This window comes from Oncorhynchus clarkii, chromosome 18, assembly GCF_045791955.1.
Source record: "Oncorhynchus clarkii lewisi isolate Uvic-CL-2024 chromosome 18, UVic_Ocla_1.0, whole genome shotgun sequence".
Classification (NCBI taxonomy): Eukaryota; Metazoa; Chordata; class Actinopteri; order Salmoniformes; family Salmonidae; genus Oncorhynchus; species Oncorhynchus clarkii.
Window position 1 is genome coordinate 70,317,038 of NC_092164.1, and position 19,538 is coordinate 70,336,575.

Here is a 19,538-nt window from a genome sequence, read left to right on the forward strand (position 1 = left end):
ATCAACACTCTCTCAACATCCTATGTCAACACCCTATATCAACACCCTATATCAACACCCTATATCAACTCTATCAACACCCTATATCAACACTCTATATCAACACTATGTCAACACTCTATATCAACATCCTATATCAACACTATGTCAACACCCTATATCAACACTCTATATCCAAACCCTATGTCCACACCCTGTCTCAAAACTCTATATCAACACTATGTCAACACTCTATATCAACACTCTATATCAACACTATGTCAACACTCTATATCAACATCCTATATCAACACCCTATATCAACACCATATATCAAAACTATGTCAACACACTATATCAACCCTATACCAACACCCTATATCAATACCCTATATCAACACTCTCTCAACATCCTATGTCAACACCCTATATCAACTCTATCAACACCCTATACCAACACCCTATATCAACACTCTATATCAACACCCTATATCAATACCCTATATCAACACTCTATATCAACATCCTATGTCAACACCCTATATCAACACTATATCAACACCCTATATCAACACCATATATCAAAACTATGTCAACACACTATATCAACCCTATACCAACACCCTATATCAATACCCTATATCAACTCTCTCAACATCCTATGTCAACACCCTATATCAACTCTATATCAACACCCTATATCAACACCCTATGTCAACACCCTATATCAACTCTATCAACACCCTATATCAACCCTATATCAATACCCTATATCAACTCTCTCAACATCCTATGTCAACACCCTATATCAACTCTATATCAACACCCTATATCAACACCCTATGTCAACACCCTATATCAACTCTATCAACACCCTATATCAACCCTATATCAATACCCTATATCAACACTCTATGTCAACACCCTATACCAACACCCTATATCAACACTCTATATCAACATCCTATGTCAACACCCTATATCAACATCCTATATCAACACTATATCAACATCCTATATCAACATCCTATATCAACACACTATATCAACACCCTATATCAACACTGTCAACACCCTATATCAACATCCTATATCAACACATGTTGCTGCTGTCAATTGTGAGCAGCACATTTACCACTGCATGGAGTCTGGACCTCAGAATGAGGAGGACAGCATTACACAGGTTGATATAAGGTAGCAAAAACAGTACACAGCAACACTGTTCCTCTCCAGGTTTCTTCCTAGGTTTCTGTCTTTCCTAGTTTTTCCTAGTCACCGTGCTTCTACACCTGCATTGCTTGCTGTTTGGGGTTTTAGGCTGGGTTTCTGTACAGCACTTTGTGACATCAGCTGATGTAAGCTGATCAGGGCTTTATAAATACATTTGATTGATTTTGAACGTGTTACTGAGTCAAGATGTTATCACATCAGGAGAAGAACTAGCGAAGGAAGCAGCAATGGGGAAGGTAGGGTGGGTTCATAAAGACAAGATGGAGAGTTCCACAGTGACTGCAGTTGAGGGACCACGGGGCATAAAAGGCTCAGTGTGGAATAAGGGGTAACTAGAGGGATGGTTGGCCGTGGGATTAACATAACATGGGGTGTGGGTGTGGGTGTGCTTCTGTCTAGAGGGATGGTTGGCCGTGGGATTAACATAACATGGGGTGTGGGGGTGCTTCTGTCTAGAGGGATGGTTGGCTGTGGAATTAACATAACATGGGGTGCTTCTGCCTAGAGGGATGGTTGGCTGTGGAATTAACATAACATGAGGTGCTTCTGCCCCTCTATTAGATCATTATAATAATATCCGGCCCCTGTCCAGTTGTACTCCGGGTCTCAGCGTGTGTCCCTCAACGTCATTCCGTCTCCGTTGCAGCATTCAAATCGTGGTCATGGTGTGTCTGTGAATCACAACATTTAAAGACGACGAGCGATCGCAACATTTTAAAGACTGCGAGCGGTCGCCACATTTAAAGACTGCGAGCGATCGCAACATTTCCACAGATTGAGCACAGACACAATACAACTTCAGCATAATGTTGACAACATAGTGGTTTGTTGTGTGTGTGAAAGATGGAAGAATCTTACCCCAGCTGTAGGTCCATTTGAGTGTGTGTGGTCACTTGGGCCTGCACACCAACCAGTACTGGGACCATTGGAGACTGTGTGGTCACTTGGGCCTGCACACCAACCAGTACTGGGACCATTGGAGACTGTGTGGTCACTTGGGCCTGCACACCAACCAGTACTGGGACCATTGGAGACTGTGTGGTCACTTGGGCCTGCACACCAACCAGTACTGGGACCATTGGAGACTGTGTGGTCACTTGGGCCTGCACACCAACCAGTACTGGGACCATTGGAGACTGTGTGGTCACTTGGGCCTGCACACCAACCAGTACTGGGACCATTGGAGACTGTGTGGTCACTTGGGCCTGCACACCAACCAGTACTGGGACCATTGGAGACTGTGTGGTCACTTGGGCCTGCACACCAACCAGTACTGGGACCATTGGAGACTGTGTGGTCACTTGGGCCTGCACACCAACCAGTACTGGGACCATTGGAGACTGTGTGGTCACTTGGGCCTGCACACCAACCAGTACTGGGACCATTGGAGACTGTGTGGTCACTTGGGCCTGCACACCAACCAGTACTGGGACCATTGGAGACTGTGTGGTCACTTGGGCCTGCACACCAACCAGTACTGGGACCATTGGAGACTGTGTGGTCACTTGGGCCTGCACACCAACCAGTACTGGGACCATTGGAGACTGTGTGGTCACTTGGGCCTGCACACCATCCAGTACTGGGACCATTGGAGACTGTGTGGTCACTTGGGCCTGCACACCAACCAGTACTGGGACCATTGGAGACTGTGTGGTCACTTGGGCCTGCACACCAACCAGTACTGGGACCATTGGAGACTGTGTGGTCACTTGGGCCTGCACACCAACCAGTACTGGGACCATTGGAGACTGTGTGGTCACTTGGGCCTGCACACCATCCAGTACTGGGACCATTGGAGACTGTGTGGTCACTTGGGCCTGCACACCAACCAGTACTGGGACCATTGGAGACTGTGTGGTCACTTGGGCCTGCACACCAACCAGTACTGGGACCATTGGAGACTGTGTGGTCACTTGGGCCTGCACACCAACCAGTACTGGGACCATTGGAGACTGTGTGGTCACTTGGGCCTGCACACCAACCAGTACTGGGACCATTGGAGACTGTGTGGTCACTTGGGCCTGCACACCAACCAGTACTGGGACCATTGGAGACTGTGTGGTCACTTGGGCCTGCACACCAACCAGTACTGGGACCATTGGAGACTGTGTGGTCACTTGGGCCTGCACACCAACCAGTACTGGGACCATTGGAGACTGTGTGGTCACTTGGGCCTGCACACCAACCAGTACTGGGACCATTGGAGACTGTGTGGTCACTTGGGCCTGCACACCAACCAGTACTGGGACCATTGGAGACTGTGTGGTCACTTGGGCCTGCACACCAACCAGTACTGGGACCATTGGAGACTGTGTGGTCACTTGGGCCTGCACACCAACCAGTACTGGGACCATTGGAGACTGTGTGGTCACTTGGGCCTGCACACCAACCAGTACTGGGACCATTGGAGACTGTGTGGTCACTTGGGCCTGCACACCATCCAGTACTGGGACCATTGGAGACTGTGTGGTCACTTGGGCCTGCACACCAACCAGTACTGGGACCATTGGAGACTGTGTGGTCACTTGGGCCTGCACACCAACCAGTACTGGGACCATTGGAGACTGTGTGGTCACTTGGGCCTGCACACCAACCAGTACTGGGACCATTGGAGACTGTGTGGTCACTTGGGCCTGCACACCATCCAGTACTGGGACCATTGGAGACTGTGTGGTCACTTGGGCCTGCACACCAACCAGTACTGGGACCATTGGAGACTGTGTGGTCACTTGGGCCTGCACACCAACCAGTACTGGGACCATTGGAGACTTGTGAGGCTGGAAGTGCAGGAAGTTAACAGTCTGTGGCTTAGATTGAATTCAAAGTTAACACACGATAAACAAAGCAATACGATGCAACAAACTACTACGCATATGGAAGACTGCACAACCCAGGCCAGTAGAACAGCATGGAGTGGAACCTAAAGGCTAATACAGTACCAACCAATACTACTCAGCTGACCGACAGGGCAGGTTTGGACCAGTACTGCCTTGGCTGCAGTCTTCTGGTCCGCAGCTGCTCCCTTCTTCTTAACAGCAGCCGCCTTGGCATCCGTCAACAAGTTCAACTTCAACTTGAGAGTAGAAGCATGTGTTATGTATCAATACCATCTTAATGAATCCCCTCTTGCAGAATAAGGATGGTGGACAGCACCAGATCTGAATGGCAGGAGACTGTATTAGCTGTTGTTCCCGCCCAGCTCATACCTGATTACAAATCATAGCCTATCGCCGTAATTCAGTCAGGTCTTAAGAGTTGAGCTGGGATAAAATCATTCACACACTTCTGCTCTTCAGGTCTTCCTGCAATGACTGACATAGACCTAAGTAGGAGAACAGTGTTCCAGGTTGAACCAGCTGACCAAGTTGAGAGGTCATGAGACTCCGGCACATCTGTTGGTTCTGGAATAGAGAAGCTGAAAATAAGGTTTACCGTTCGGCATCAATAACATGATCGTAGTTCTATTTCTCATGCGTTTAAATAACTAGACAAATTGGCCGGCTAATGTAGCCATCTAGCCAGTCTAAAGTTGCTAACCATGAGCTAGTGTAGCCGATGTGAAATGGCTAGCTAGTTAGCGGTGGTGCGCGCTAGTGGCGTTTCAATCGGTGACGTCACTTGCTCTGAGACCTTGTGGTAGTGGTTCCCCTTGCTCTGAGACCTTGAAGTAGTGGTTCCCCTTGCTCTGAGACCTTGAAGTAGTGGTTCCCCTTGCTCTGAGACCTTGAAGTAGTGGTTCCGCTTGCTCTGCAAGGGCCACGGCTTTTGTGGAGCAATGGGTTACGATGCTTCGAGGGTGACTGTTGTTGATGTGTGCAGAGCGTCTCTGGTTCGCGCCCGGGTCGGGGCGAGGGGAGGGACGTAAAATCTATATTGTTACACTAGCTAGATAACAGGTATTGTGTACATTTTAAACTTTCCCAAGACAGTTCACAGAATTGTCCATATATATATATATATATATATTTATATTTTGTAAATTGATTTATTACAAAATGTAGCTAAAATGAGATAGTTGTTTCAGAGATTGTTACCTTCGATTCGGCAGTGTCATCATCCTGGTTCTGATGAGTGAGCTAAAGCTTGTTCTGTATGATAGCCACATTAGCAGCTAATTGGCATTGATACAAGTCACCTTTGTCCTAGAGAGATTTACACGGTTGTCAAAAAGTCACGGCAGGATAAACACAAAACACAGCCCTCATCTGAAGTGTTTTTAAAATCCCCTATGGGGGAAAATGAATGGTGGAAAAACTATTTCTGGCTTTGACCGCTAGGTTTTATGGGTATTATGACTCAAGCTGTGGTATATTTCACCCATGACATCAGAGTTTTGACAGGAAAATGACATGGCAACCCTGGTGAAAATGTCTCTCCTTGAGTGACAGGGGGCAGAGCTTGTTGTGGGAAGTGCCTGCAGGAGGACAGGGAGAGAGACGACTCAAGTAGCAAACGGAGAAAACTATAGAAACTGACATTACATGCCGGTATATAGTAAAATACGGTATTTACCGCGGAGAGATTAGTACTAGTAATTGAGTAATAATATGTCAAAACTTCTTAGAAATACAAGTAGTGGTGAAGTGAAGGAGAGATTGACATGTATATTATTAATGTTAGCTCCCTCTGTACATTTTAAGACATACAACTGTGGTAGAAGTAATCAATGAAAAACATACCGACCACATTTCAAACACACTCCTGGCAGATGATGGAAGCTCAATACATTGTCTCCAATCATCTGGTTTCACTACTTCCTAGTGTGGCCTAGAGTCTAGTGGGCTCTAGTGTGGCCCAGAGTCTAGTGGGGTCTAGTGTGGCCCAGAGTCTAGTGGAGTCTAGTGTGGCCCAGAGTCTAGTATCCCCAGAGTCTAGTATGGCCCAGAGTCTAGTATCCCCAGAGTCTAGTGTGGCCCAGAGTCTAGTGGGGTCTAGTGTGGCCCAGAGTCTAGTGGGGTCTAGTGTGGCCCAGAGTCTAGTGGGGTCTAGTGTGGCCCAGAGTCTAGTGGAGTCTAGTGTGGCCCAGAGTCTAGTATCCCCAGAGTCTAGTGTGGCCCAGAGTCTAGTATCCCCAGAGTCTAGTGTGGCCCAGAGTCTAGTGGGGTCTAGTGTGGCCCAGAGTCTAGTATCCCCAGAGTCTAGTATCCCCAGAGTCTAGTATGGCCCAGAGTCTAGTATCCCCAGAGTCTAGTGTGGCCCAGAGTCTAGTGGGGTCTAGTGTGGCCCAGAGTCTAGTGGGGTCTAGTGTGGCCCAGAGTCTAGTGGGGTCTAGTGTGGCCCAGAGTCTAGTGGGGTCTAGTGTGGCCCAGAGTCTAGTGGGGTCTAGTGTGGCCCAGAGTCTGGTTTGGCCCAGAGTCTGGTGTGGCCCAGAGTCTAGTGTGGCCCAGAGTCTGGTGTGGCCCAGAGTCTAGTGTGGCCCAGAGTCTAGTGTGGCCCAGAGTCTGGTGTGGCCCGGAGTCTAGTGGGGTCTGGTGTGGCCCAGAGTCTGGTGTGGCCCAGAGTCTGGTGTGGCCCAGAGTCTGGTGTGGCCCAGAGTCTAGTGTGGCCCAGAGTCTAGTGTGGCTCAGTGTGGCCCAGAGTCTGGTGTGGCCCAGAGTCTGGTGTGGCCCAGAGTCTGGTGTGGCCCAGAGTCTGGTGTGTCTTTGTATTATAGAGTGATGGATCATATGTGACCTGTCTAATATTTGCACAGTGTGTGTATCTAATGTGCCTGTAGTGCTGAACATACATCATGAACCAGCTGCTGTGTCTCTCCCCTCCAGCTGAACTCCCTCCCCCCTACACAGCCATCGCCAGTCCCGACCCAGGGGGGGTACCCGTCATCAACTGCCGGGTGTGTCAGTCTCTCATTAACCTGGATGGCAAGCTGCAGCAGCACGTGGTGAAGTGTACTGTGTGCAACGAGGCCACGGTAAGACTCACCTGTGTCTGTGTGTGTGTCTCTGAATGTGTATCTGTATGTGTGTCTGTATGTGTCTCTGTGTGTCTCTCTGTGTGTGTCTCTGTCTCTGTGTGTGTGTGTGTGTGTGTGTGTGTGTGTGTCTCTGTGTGTGTGTCTCTGTGTGTGTGTCTCTGTGTGTGTGTGTCTGTGTGTCTCTGTCTCTGTGTGTGTGTGTGTGTGTGTGTCTCTGTGTGTGTCTCTGTGTGTGTCTCTGTGTGTGTTTCTGTGTGTGTGTCTCTCCAATTCAATTCAAGGGGCTTTATTGGCATGGGAAACATGTGTTAAAATTGCCAAAGCAAGTGAGGTAGATAATATATAAAGTGAAATAAACAATAAAAATGACCAGTAAACATTACACATACAGAAGTTTCAAAACAATAAAGCAAATGTCATATTATATATATATACAGTGTTTTAGCAATGTACAAATGGTTAAAGGACACAAGATAAAATAAATAAGCATAAATATGGGTTGTATTTACAATGGTGTTTGTTCTTCACTGGTTGCCCTTTTCTCGTGGCAACAGGTCACAAATCTTGCTGCTGTGATGGCACACTGTGGAATTTCACCCAGTAGATATGGGAGTTTATCAAAATTGGATTTGTTTTCAAATTCTTTGTGGATCTGTGTAATCTGAGGGAAATTAGTCTCTCTAATATGGTCATACATTGGGCAGGAGGTTAGGAAGTGCAGCTCAGTTTCCACCTCATTTTGTGGGCAGTGAGCACATAGCCTGTCTTCTCTTGAGAGCCATGTCTGCTTACGGCGGCCTTTCTCAATAGCAAGGCTATGCTCACGGAGTCTGTACATAGTCAAAGATTTCCTTAAGTTTGGGTCAGTCACAGTGGACAGGTATTCTGTCTCTGTGTACTCTCTGTTTAGGGCCAAATAGAATTCTAGTTTGCTCTGTTTTTTTGTTAATTCTTTCCAATGTGTCAAGTAATTATCTTTTTGTTTTCTCATGATTTGGTTGGGTCTAATTGTGCTGCTGTCCTGTTTTTTGCTCTCTCTCTGTGTGTGTGTCTCTGTGTGTGTGTGTCTCTCTCTCTCTGTCTCTCTCTCTCTCTTTGTCTCTCTCTCTCTCTGTGTCTCTCTCTCTCTCTGTTTCTCTCTCTCTGTGTGTGTCTCTGTATGCGTGTCTGTGTGTGTCTCTCTGTGTCTCTCTGTGTGTGTCTCTGTGTGTGTCTGTGTGTGTGTGTGTGTGTGGTGACCTGCAGTACCTACTACGACCTTTGTAGGCCCACAGATCCATTTTATTTTTGCTTCCAGAGGCAGTTTGGAAGTCGGTAGCGAGTATTGCAACATCCTCCTAGATGTTTCTACTTCGTAATGACAGCACTGACAGTTGACCGGGGCAGAAATGTGATGAACTGACTTGTTGGAAAGGTGGCATCCTATGACGGTGCCACTTTAAAAGTCACCGAGCTCTTCAGTAAGGCCAATCTACTGCCACTTGTTTGTCTATGGAGATTGCATGGCGGTGTACTTGATTTTATATACGAGTGTAGCTGAAATAGCCAAACCCACTAAAAGGTGTCCCCATACTTCCGTATATATTGTGTATCATTTTAAAAACTGCTAAATCTTCCCCATGGGAAAATGTATAGATTTGCAACAAACTTGCTTTAAAACTGCAACGTTTTCTCAAAGCCACATGGCAAAATTAGAATTGCAGGAAATCAACATTTTCTCTTTCCGCTGTTAAAATGTTTTGCTCGCAAGGTGTTGTGGTCCCCCAACAAATGTTGCTTAGGGCTAGGACCGGGTTGACCTGCTACTCTCTCTCTCTCTCTCTCTCTCTCTCTCTCTCTCTCTCTCGCTCTCGCTCTCGCTCTCTCTCTCAAGCTACTTTATTGGCATGGAAAACATTGCGTCAATGTTGCCAAAGCAACAATGTATACAATATAAAATGGTAGTTAATAATAACAACAACAAAATGGTAACAGTCAATAGGTTTTCAGCGTGTACTTGGTAAGGGTGTCTCTGCTTCGTATTTTCTGTTTATCTGGGCTCAGCTCTTGAGTTTGAAGTGCTTTCAATTTGAAACTTGAATTTGGACTTCAATTTAGGTGGAAACTGACTAGACAGGACTATACTATACTGACTAGAGAGGACTATACTATACAGGAATAGACAGGACAGGGATATACTAGACTGACTAGACAGGACAGGGATATACTAGACTGACTAGACAGGACAGGGATATACTAGACTGACTAGACAGGACAGGGATATACTAGACTGACTAGATAGGACAGGGATATACTAGACTGACTAGACAGGACAGGGATATACTAGACAGAACAGGGATATACTAGACTGACTAGACAGGGATATACAGGGATATACTAGACTGACTATACAGGAATAGACTAGACAGGACAGGAATAGACTAGACTGACTAGAGAGGACTATACTATACAGGAATAGACAGGACAGGGATATACTAGACTGACTAGACAGGACAGGGATATACTAGACAGAACAGGGATATACTAGACTGACTAGACAGGACAGGGATATACTAGACAGGACAGGGATATACTAGACAGAACAGGGATATACTAGACTGACTAGACAGGGATATACAAGACTGACTAGACAGGAATATACTAGACTGACAGGACAGGGATATACTAGACAGGACAAGGATATACTAGACTGACTAGACAGGACAGGGATATACTAGACAGAACAGGGATATACTAGACTGACTAGATAGGACAGGGATATACTAGACAGGACAGGGATATACTAGACTGACTAGACAGGACAGGGATATACTAGACAGGACAGGGATATACTAGACTGACTAGACAGGACAGGGATATACTAGACAGGACAGGGATATACTAGACTGACTAGACAGGGCAGGGATATACTAGACTGACTAGACAGGGCAGGGATATACTAGACAGGACAGGGATATACTAGACTGACTAGACAGGGCAGGGATATACTAGACTGACTAGACAGGGCAGGGATATACTAGACAGGACAGGGATATACTAGACTGACTAGACAGGGCAGGGATATACTAGACTGACTACACAGGACAGGGATATACAAGACAGAACAGGGATATACTAGACTGACTATACAGGAATAGACTAGACAGGACAGGAATATACTAGACTGACTAGACAGGGCAGGGATATACTAGACAGAACAGGGATATACTAGACTGACTAGACAGGACAGGGATATACAAGACTGACTAGACAGGAATATACTAGACTGACTAGACAGGGATATACTAGACTGACTAGACAGGGCAGGGATATACTAGACAGGACAAGGATATACTAGACTGACTAGACAGTACAGGGATATACAAGACTGACTAGACAGGAATATACTAGACTGACAGGACAGGGATATACTAGACAGGGCAGGGATATACTAGACAGGACAAGGATATACTAGACTGACTAGACAGGACACGGATATACAAGACTGACTAGACAGGAATATACTAGACTGACAGGACAGGGATATACTAGACAGGGCAGGGATATACTAGACAGGACAAGGATATACTAGACTGACTAGACAGGGCAGGGATATACTAGACAGGACAAGGATATACTAGACTGACTAGACAGGGCAGGGATATACTAGACAGGACAAGGATATACTAGACTGACTAGACAGGACAGGGATATACAAGACAGGAATTTACTAGACTGACTAGATAGGACAGGGATAGACTAGACTGACTAGACAAGGATAGACCCTAAAGACCCTACAGTACTACAGACCCTACAGTACTACAGTACAACAGACCCTACAGTACTACTGACCCTACAGTACTACAGTACTACAGACCCTACAGTACTACAGACCCTACAGTACTACAGTACTACAGACCCTACAGTACTACTGACCCTACAGTACTACAGACCCTACAGTACTACAGACCCTACAGTACTTCAGTACTACAGTACTACAGACCCTACAGTACTACAGTACTACAGACCCTACAGTACTACAGACCCTACAGTACTACAGTACTACAGACCCTACAGTACTACAGACCCTACAGTACTACAAACCCTACGACCCTACAGTACTACAGACCCTACAGTACTACAGACCCTACGGTACTACAGACCCTACAGACCCTACGGTACTACAGACCCTACAGACCCTACAGTACAACAGACCCTACGACCCTACAGTACTACAGACCCTACAGTACTACAGACCCTACAGACCCTACAGTACTACAGACCCTACAGTACTACAGACCCTACTGTACTACAGACCCAACAGACCCTACGGTACTACAGACCCTACAGACCCTACAGTACAACAGACCCTACGACCCTACAGTACTACAGACCCTACAGTACTACAGACCCTACAGACCCTACAGTACTACAGACCCTACAGACCCTACAGTACTCACATACCCTACAGTACTACAGACCCTACAGTACTACAGACCCTACAGTACTACAGACCCTACGACCCTACAGTACTACAGACCCTACGACCCTACAGTACTACAGACCCTACAGTACTACAGACCCTACAGTACTACAGACCCTACGACCCTACAGTACTACAGACCCTACAGTACTACAGACCCTACAGTACTACGTCTCAGCTGAGAAGGATCGTCTGTCAGTCGATCCCATCGGCCTGGGGCTGACCTCAATAAGAGGCTATTAGTAGCAGTGCTGTACTGCTCTGCTCTGTCTAGACTCAACTGAAACCTGCTGGGGTTGATACACTTAAATCCATAGCCATGACTGGGCAAAATTTGGACTAATCAGAATGGGACTGGATGTGTCTCAAATGTATACAAATGGGATGTAAAATGCCTTAAAGAAAGTATTCATACCCCTTGACTTATTCAACATTTTGTTGTAACAGCCTGAATAAAATAAAATATTAAATATTTCTCACCCATCTACATACAATTCCCCATAATGACATCACAATACCCCATAATGACATCACAATTCCCCATAATGACATCACAATTCCCCATAATGACATCACAATTCCCCATAATGACATCACAATACCCCATAATGACATCACAATACCCCATAATGACATCACAATACCCCATAATGACATCACAATACCCCATAATGACATCACAATTCCCCATAATGACATCACAATTCCCCATAATGACATCACAATTCCCCATAATGACATCACAATACCCCATAATGACATCACAATTCCCCATAATGACAAACATGTCTGTAGACATTTCTCAACACTTTTGAAAAAGTATTGCAGAAATATCTCACTAACTGTACATAACTATTCATACCCCTGAGTCAATACTTTGTACTGTAGAATCACCTTTGGCAGTGATTACAGCTGTGAGTGTTTCGCTCGTCGTCGGAATGAGGAGACCAAGGTGCAGCGTGGTAAGCGTACATCTTTCTTTAATAGAAGACCAAAAAAACAACATCATATAAACGACCGGAACGTTCTGCAGGCTACACAGTAACTATACAAAATCAAGATCCAACAAACTAAGGTGGGGAAAAAGGCTGCCTAAGTAGGATCCCTAATTAGAGACAACGATAGACAGCTGACTCTGATTGGGAACCATAACAGGCCAACATAGAAAATACAACATAGATTGCCCACCCTAGTCACACCCTGACCTAACCAAATAGAGAATAAAAAGGCCCTCTAAGGTCAGGGCGTGACAGCGAGTCTTTCTGGGTCAGTCTCTAAGAACTGTGAGTGTTTCTGGGTCAGTCTCTAAGAACTGTGAGTCTTTCTGGGTCAGTCTCTATGAGCTGTGAGTCTTTCTGGGTCAGTCTCTAAGAGCTGTGAGTCTTTCTGGGTCAGTCTCTAAGAACTGTGAGTGTTTCTGGGTGAGTCTCTAAGAACTGTGAGTGTTTCTGGGTAAATCTCTAAGAACTGTGAGTGTTTCTGGGTGAGTCTCTAAGAACTGTGAGTGTTTCTGGGTGAGTAACTATGAGCTGTGAGTCTTTCTGGGTCAGTCTCTAAGAACTGTGAGTCTTTCTGGGTCAGTCTCTAAGAACTGTGAGTCTTTCTGGGTCAGTCTCTAAGAACTGTGAGTCTTTCTGGGTCAGTCTCTAAGAACTGTGAGTCTTTCTGGGTCAGTCTCTAAGAACTGTGAGTCTTTCTGGGTCAGTCTCTAAGAACTGTGAGTCTTTCTGGGTGAGTCTCTAAGAGCTGTGAGTCTTTCTGGGTCAGTCTCTAAGAACTGTGAGTATTTCTGGGTCAGTCTCTAAGAACTGTGAGTGTTTCTGGGTAAATCTCTATGAGCTGTGAGTCTTTCTGGGTCAGTCTCTAAGAACTGTGAGTCTTTCTGGGTGAGTCTCTAAGAGCTGTGAGTCTTTCTGGGTCAGTCTCTAAGAACTGTGAGTCTTTCTGGGTCAGTCTCTAAGAGCTGTGAGTCTTTCTGGGTCAGTCTCTAAGAACTGTGAGTGTTTCTGGGTAAATCTCTAAGAGCTTTGAGTCTTTCTGGGTCGGTCTCTAAGAACTGTGAGTGTTTCTGGGTAAATCTCTAAGAGCTTTGAGTGTTTCTGGGTCAGTCTCTAAGAGCTGTGAGTCTTTCTGGGTGAGTCTCTATGAGCTGTGAGTCTTTCTGGGTCAGTCTCTAAGAGCTGTGAGTTATTCTGGGTCAGTCTCTAAGAGCTGTGAGTCATTCTGGGTAATTCTCTAAGAGCGTTCCACACCTGGATTGTGCAACATTTGCCCGTGTATTATTTTCTAAATTCTTCAAGCTCTGTCAAATTGGTTGTTGTTCATTGCTAGACAACTATTTTCAGGCATTGTCAAAGATTTCCAAGTAGATTTAAGTCAACCTGTAAACATGGCCACTGAAGAACATTCACTGTCTTCTTGATAAGCAACTCCGGTGTAGATATGGCCTTGTGTTGTGGGTTATTGTCCTGCTGAAAGGTGAATTAATCTCCCAGCGTCTGGTGGAAAGCAGACTGAAGCAGGTTTTCCTCTACGATTTTGACTGTGCTTAGCTCCATTCCATTTCTTTTTTCATCCTGAACAGTCCTTAATGATTACAAGCATACCCATAACATGATGCAGCCACCACTATGCTTGATAATATGGAGAGTGGTACTCAATAATGTATTGCCCCAAACATAAAAAGTGAATTGCTTTGGCAAACGTTTTGTAGTATTCCTTTAGGGCCTAGTTGCAAACAGGATGCATGTTTTGGAATATATATTTTATTCTGTACAGGCTTCCTTCTTTTCATGCTGTCAGTTAGGTTAGTATTGTGGAGTAACGACAATGTTGTTGATCCATCCTCAGTTTTCTCTTATCACAACCATTCAACTCTGTTGCTGTTTTAAAGTCACCATTGGCCTCATGGTTAAATCGCTGAGCGGTTTCCTTCCTCTCCGGCAACTGAGTTTGGAAGGATACCTGTATCTTTTTAGTGACTGGGTGTATTTATAAGGGCACAGGACGAGACCCAGATGCAGACACGGGAGGCAGATGGTTCAAGTCTCTGATATTTATTAGTATCCAAGGGGCAGGCAAGAGACAGGTCGTGGACAGGCAAAATATCATGACAAGGTCAGAGTTCAGGAGGTACAGAGTGGCAGGCTGGAGGTCAGGGCAGGCAAAATATCATGACAAGGTCAGAGTCCAGGAGGTACAGAGTGGCAGGCAGGCTGGAGGTCAGGACAGGCATTATCACCATGCTCAAAAGGATATTCAATGTCTGTTTTCTTTTTTTTTACCCATCTACCAATAGGTGCCCTTCCTTCCGAGGCATTGGAAAACCTTCCTGGTCTTTGTGGTTGAATCTGTGTTTGAAATTCACTGCTCAACTGAGGGACTACAGATAATTGTATGGGTACAGAGATGAAGTAGTCATTCAAAAATCATGTTCAACACTATTATTGCACACAGAGTGAGTCCATGCAACTTATTATGTGACTTGTTAAGTACATTCTTTACTCCTGAACTTATTTAGGCTCCTTGCCATAACAAAGGGGTTTATTGACCCAAGACATTTCAGCTTTTATTTTTTTAAATCAATTTGTAAAACGTTAAAAAAACAGAATTCTAATTTGACATTGTGGGGTATTGGGTGTAGGCCAAGTGTAAAAAAAAACTACATTTAATACATTTTCAGTACAGGTCTTAACACAACAAAATATGGAAAAAGTCAAGGGGTGTGAAAACCTTCTGACGGCTCTGTAGCTACAGCAGCTGTGTTTATTCAATTACATTTGGTGTGAAGGTCTCCACTTGGTGTGAAGGTCTCCATTTGGTGTGAAGGTCTCCGTTTATTGTGAAGGTCTCCATTTGGTGTGAAGGTCTCCACTTGGTGTGAAGGTCTCCATTTGGTGTGAAGGTCTCCACTTGGTGTGAAGGTCTCCACTTGGTGCGAAGGTCTCCACTTGGTGTGAAGGTCTCCACTTGGTGTGAAGGTCTCCACTTGGTGTGAAGGTCTCCACTTGGTGTGAAGGTCTCCACTTGGTGTGAAGGTCTCCACTTGGTGTGAAGGTCTCCACTTGGTGTGAAGGTCTCCACTTGGTGTGAAGGTCTCCACTTGGTGTGAAGGTCTCCATTTGGTGTGAAGGTCTCCACTTGGTGTGAAGGTCTCCACTTGGTGTGAAGGTCTCCACTTGGTGTGAAGGTCTCCACTTGGTGTGAAGGTCTCCACTTGGTGCGAAGGTCTCCACTTGGTGCGAAGGTCTCCACTTGGTGCGAAGGTCTCCACTTGGTGCGAAGGTCTCCACTTGGTGCGAAGGTCTCCACTTGGTGCGAAGGTCTCCACTTGGTGCGAAGGTCTCCACTTGGTGCGAAGGTCTCCACTTGGTGCGAAGGTCTCCACTTGGTGCGAAGGTCTCCACTTGGTGCGAAGGTCTCCACTTGGTGCGAAGGTCTCCACTTGGTGCGAAGGTCTCCACTTGGTGCGAAGGTCTCCACTTGGTGCGAAGGTCTCCACTTGGTGCGAAGGTCTCCACGTGGTGCGAAGGTCTCCACGTGGTGCGAAGGTCTCCACGTGGTGCGAAGGTCTCCACGTGGTGCGAAGGTCTCCACGTGGTGTGAAGGTCTCCACTTGGTGTGAAGGTCTCCATTTGGTGTGAAGGTCTCCACTTGGTGTGAAGGTCTCCACTTGGTGTGAAGGTCTCCAGTTGGTGTGAAGGTCTCCAGTTGGTGTGAAGGTCTCCAGTTGGTGCGAAGGTCTCCACTTGGTGCGAAGGTCTCCACTTGGTGCGAAGGTCTCCACTTGGTGCGAAGGTCTCCACTTGGTGCGAAGGTCTCCACTTGGTGCGAAGGTCTCCACTTGGTGCGAAGGTCTCCACTTGGTGCGAAGGTCTCCACTTGGTGCGAAGGTCTCCACTTGGTGCGAAGGTCTCCACTTGGTGTGAAGGTCTCCACTTGGTGTGAAGGTCTCCACTTGGTGTGAAGGTCTCCACTTGGTGTGAAGGTCTCCACTTGGTGTGAAGGTCTCCACTAGGTGTGAAGGTCTCCATTAGGTGTGAAGGTCTCCACTTGGTGTGAAGGTCTCCACTTGGTGTGAAGGTCTCCACTTGGTGTGAAGGTCTCCACGTGGTGTGAAGGTCTCCACTTGGTGTGAAGGTCTCCACTTGGTGTGAAGGTTGTTCTCTTTCTTTCAGCCCATCAGAAACCCACCGCCTGGGAAGAAGTACGTACGCTGTCCCTGTAACTGCCTCCTCATCTGCAAAGACTCATCTAGGAGGATAGGATGCCCCAGACCCAACTGGTAGGTGATAGGATGCCCCAGACCCAACTGGTAGGTGATAGGATGCCCCAGACCCAACTGGTAGGTGATAGGATGCCCCAGACCCAACTGGTAGGTGATAGGATGCCCCAGACCCAACTGGTAGGTGATAGGATGCCCCACCACAGACCCAACTGGTAGGTGATAGGATGCCCCAGATCCAACTGGTAGGTGATAGGATGCCCCACCACAGACCCAACTGGTAGGTGATAGGATGCCCCAGACCCAACTGGTAGGTGATAGGATGCCCCAGACCCAACTGGTAGGTGATAGGATGCCCCACCACAGACCCAACTGGTAGTGATAAGAACAACCTCATCAACCTGTATGGTAACTCCTCCCCCCCTGTGTGCCCCGCCCCCTACAGCAGACGCATCATCAACCTGAGCCCGGTGATGGTGATTCCAGAGGAGCAGCCGGCCCAGCCAGCCCTGCCAGTCCAGCCTGAGGGCACGAGGGTGGTCTGTGGCCACTGTGGAAACACCTTCCTCGTATGTGCCCAATCAGTGTGCCCTCTGAGCAGCAGTCAGCACCTTCTGGCCTGTCAGAGACTAGCCTGTATTCAGGTGTCTCAGAGTGGTAGTGCTGGCCCAGGATCTCCCGTGTCCAAGGCACAACTGATCCTAAATCAGGACTACTACACTGAGACACTTAATGAATGTGTTGTTCCGTCTTGCCAACGACAGTGGTCATAGAAGTTTGGCAAGACGGAACAAACAGATCTGGGACCAGGCTGGTCAGAGACTGACTTGCCTCAAATCGTCTGTGTGTTGGTTGGGTTGGGTTGGGTTGAGTTGGGTTGAGTTGGGTTGGGTTGGGTTGGGTTGGGTTGGGTTGGGTTGAGTTGGGTTGAGTTGGGTTGAGTTGGGTTGGGTTGAGTTGAGTTGGGTTGAGTTGGGTTGGGTTGGGTTGGGTTGGGTTGGGTTGGGTTGAGTTGGGTTGGGTTGAGTTGGGTTGAGTTGAGTTGGGTTGAGTTGGGTTGAGTTGGGTTGGGTTGGGTTGAGTTGGGTTGAGTTGGGTTGGGTTGAGTTGGGTTGGGTTGAGTTGGGTTGGGTTGGGTTGAGTTGGGTTGGGTTGAGTTGGGTTGGGTTGAGTTGGGTTGGGTTGGGTTGGGTTGGGTTGGGTTGGGTTGAGTTGGGTTGGGTTGGGTTGAGTTGGGTTGGGTTGGGTTGGGTTGGGTTGAGTTGGGTTGAGTTGGGTTGGGTTGGGTTGGTTGGGTTGGTTGGTTGTGAATGCTTAGAGTGTAGTACACCAAACACACGTGTTTCAACTTGGACCAATATAAGCTCTACCTATTTGACCTTTGACCTTTTGCAGTAGGGTAGTTGGTACTTTGTAGCAGGTCGTAGTGATACATGCAGTTGGTATGCATCCCTAATGGCACCCTATTCCCTATATAGTGCACTACCTTGACCAGGCACCCTATTCCCTATATAGTGCACTACCTTGACCAGGCACCCTATTCCCTATATAGTGCACTACCTTGACCAGGCACCCTATTCCCTATATAGTGCACTACCTTGACCAGGCACCCTATTCCCTATATAGTGCACTACCCTAATGGCAACCTATTCCCTATATAGTGCACTACCTTGATCAGGCACCCTATTCCCTATATAGTGCACTACCTTGACCAGGCACCCTATTCCCTATATAGTGCACTACCTTGACCAGGCACCCTATTCCCTATATAGTGCACTACCTTGATCAGAACCCATAGGGTGCCATTTGGGATACAGCCTACCTACAGTAGCGGTACCCTGGTGTGTTAAGGTTGTTGCCCGTTATGCGTCTTGGTGTCTAGGGTAACGAGGACTCTGCCACGGCCCCTCCTGATCTCCATGACAACAGCACCTCCAAAGACCAGGTCTCTATGAGCTGGGGGTTACCACGGCACCTTGGGGCTCCAATAAACCATTACATAAACAATACTATATTATTACACAATAATAATAATAATAACTAATTCAGCTAATAACACCCTTTGTCTAACCCCTAATCAATCAAGTCAAATTGATGAGCAACATGGAATGAATGAGCCTCATACTAATGTCCGTCATGTAATGGGCACGTCAGGTCCCTAATAGTGCCACTTTACAGCGGCATCACAGACAACAAAAAGAAACATGGTGGATTATGTTTGTAGAGATTGAAAGTGTTTGAAATCAGTGACAAAGCCTTTTAGTAGTTGTTAGTTGACTGTAGAGTAGAATTCAGTGTGTGAGTTTGAAAATTTGTTTGTCTGTATTCATGAGTTATTTGTGTGTGTTTGAGGTGTGTGTTAGAGAGAGAGAGAGAGGTCTGTAAACAGTATACTATCTAACCCAAACTGTTCTTGTCTTTCCTCTGCAGTGGATGGAGCTCCGATTTAACACGCTAGCAAAATGCCCTCACTGCAAAAAAATGTAAATTCCTCAAACTTCAAATCATTCAAATACGCTGGACCAAGTTATGTCCAAGATCATTCAACATTCTCTGTTTGGTTACTTGGTGATTGGAGTTTACACAGACTCCACTAGGGACACTTCAGCAGCTGATTTGTGCTGCTTCTCAGGGTTTGCAGACTCTAGTCCTTAGAGAGAAACAGAGAGACACAGAGAGAGAGACACAGAGAGAGAGAGAGAGACAGAGAGAGAGAGAGACAGAGAGAG

General features: G+C 46.6%; 1 protein-coding gene across 2 annotated transcripts in view; it reads left to right on the top strand.

Moving 5' to 3' along the window:
- LOC139372801 (type 2 phosphatidylinositol 4,5-bisphosphate 4-phosphatase-like) overlaps window positions 1-19,538 on the top strand; it is a 53,224-nt gene that overhangs the window by 21,779 nt on the left and 11,907 nt on the right. Inside the window, exons 2-6 of one of the 2 annotated variants that reach the window (XM_071112604.1) lie at window positions 6,972-7,120; window positions 16,763-16,869; window positions 17,255-17,378; window positions 18,692-18,754; window positions 19,240-19,292. In XM_071112604.1, coding sequence (XP_070968705.1) covers window positions 6,972-7,120; window positions 16,763-16,869; window positions 17,255-17,378; window positions 18,692-18,754; window positions 19,240-19,292 — 496 coding nt within the window. The remainder of the gene's footprint in view (window positions 1-6,971; window positions 7,121-16,762; window positions 16,870-17,254; window positions 17,379-18,691; window positions 18,755-19,239; window positions 19,293-19,538) is intronic. The other variant, XM_071112605.1, reaches the window with a different exon arrangement.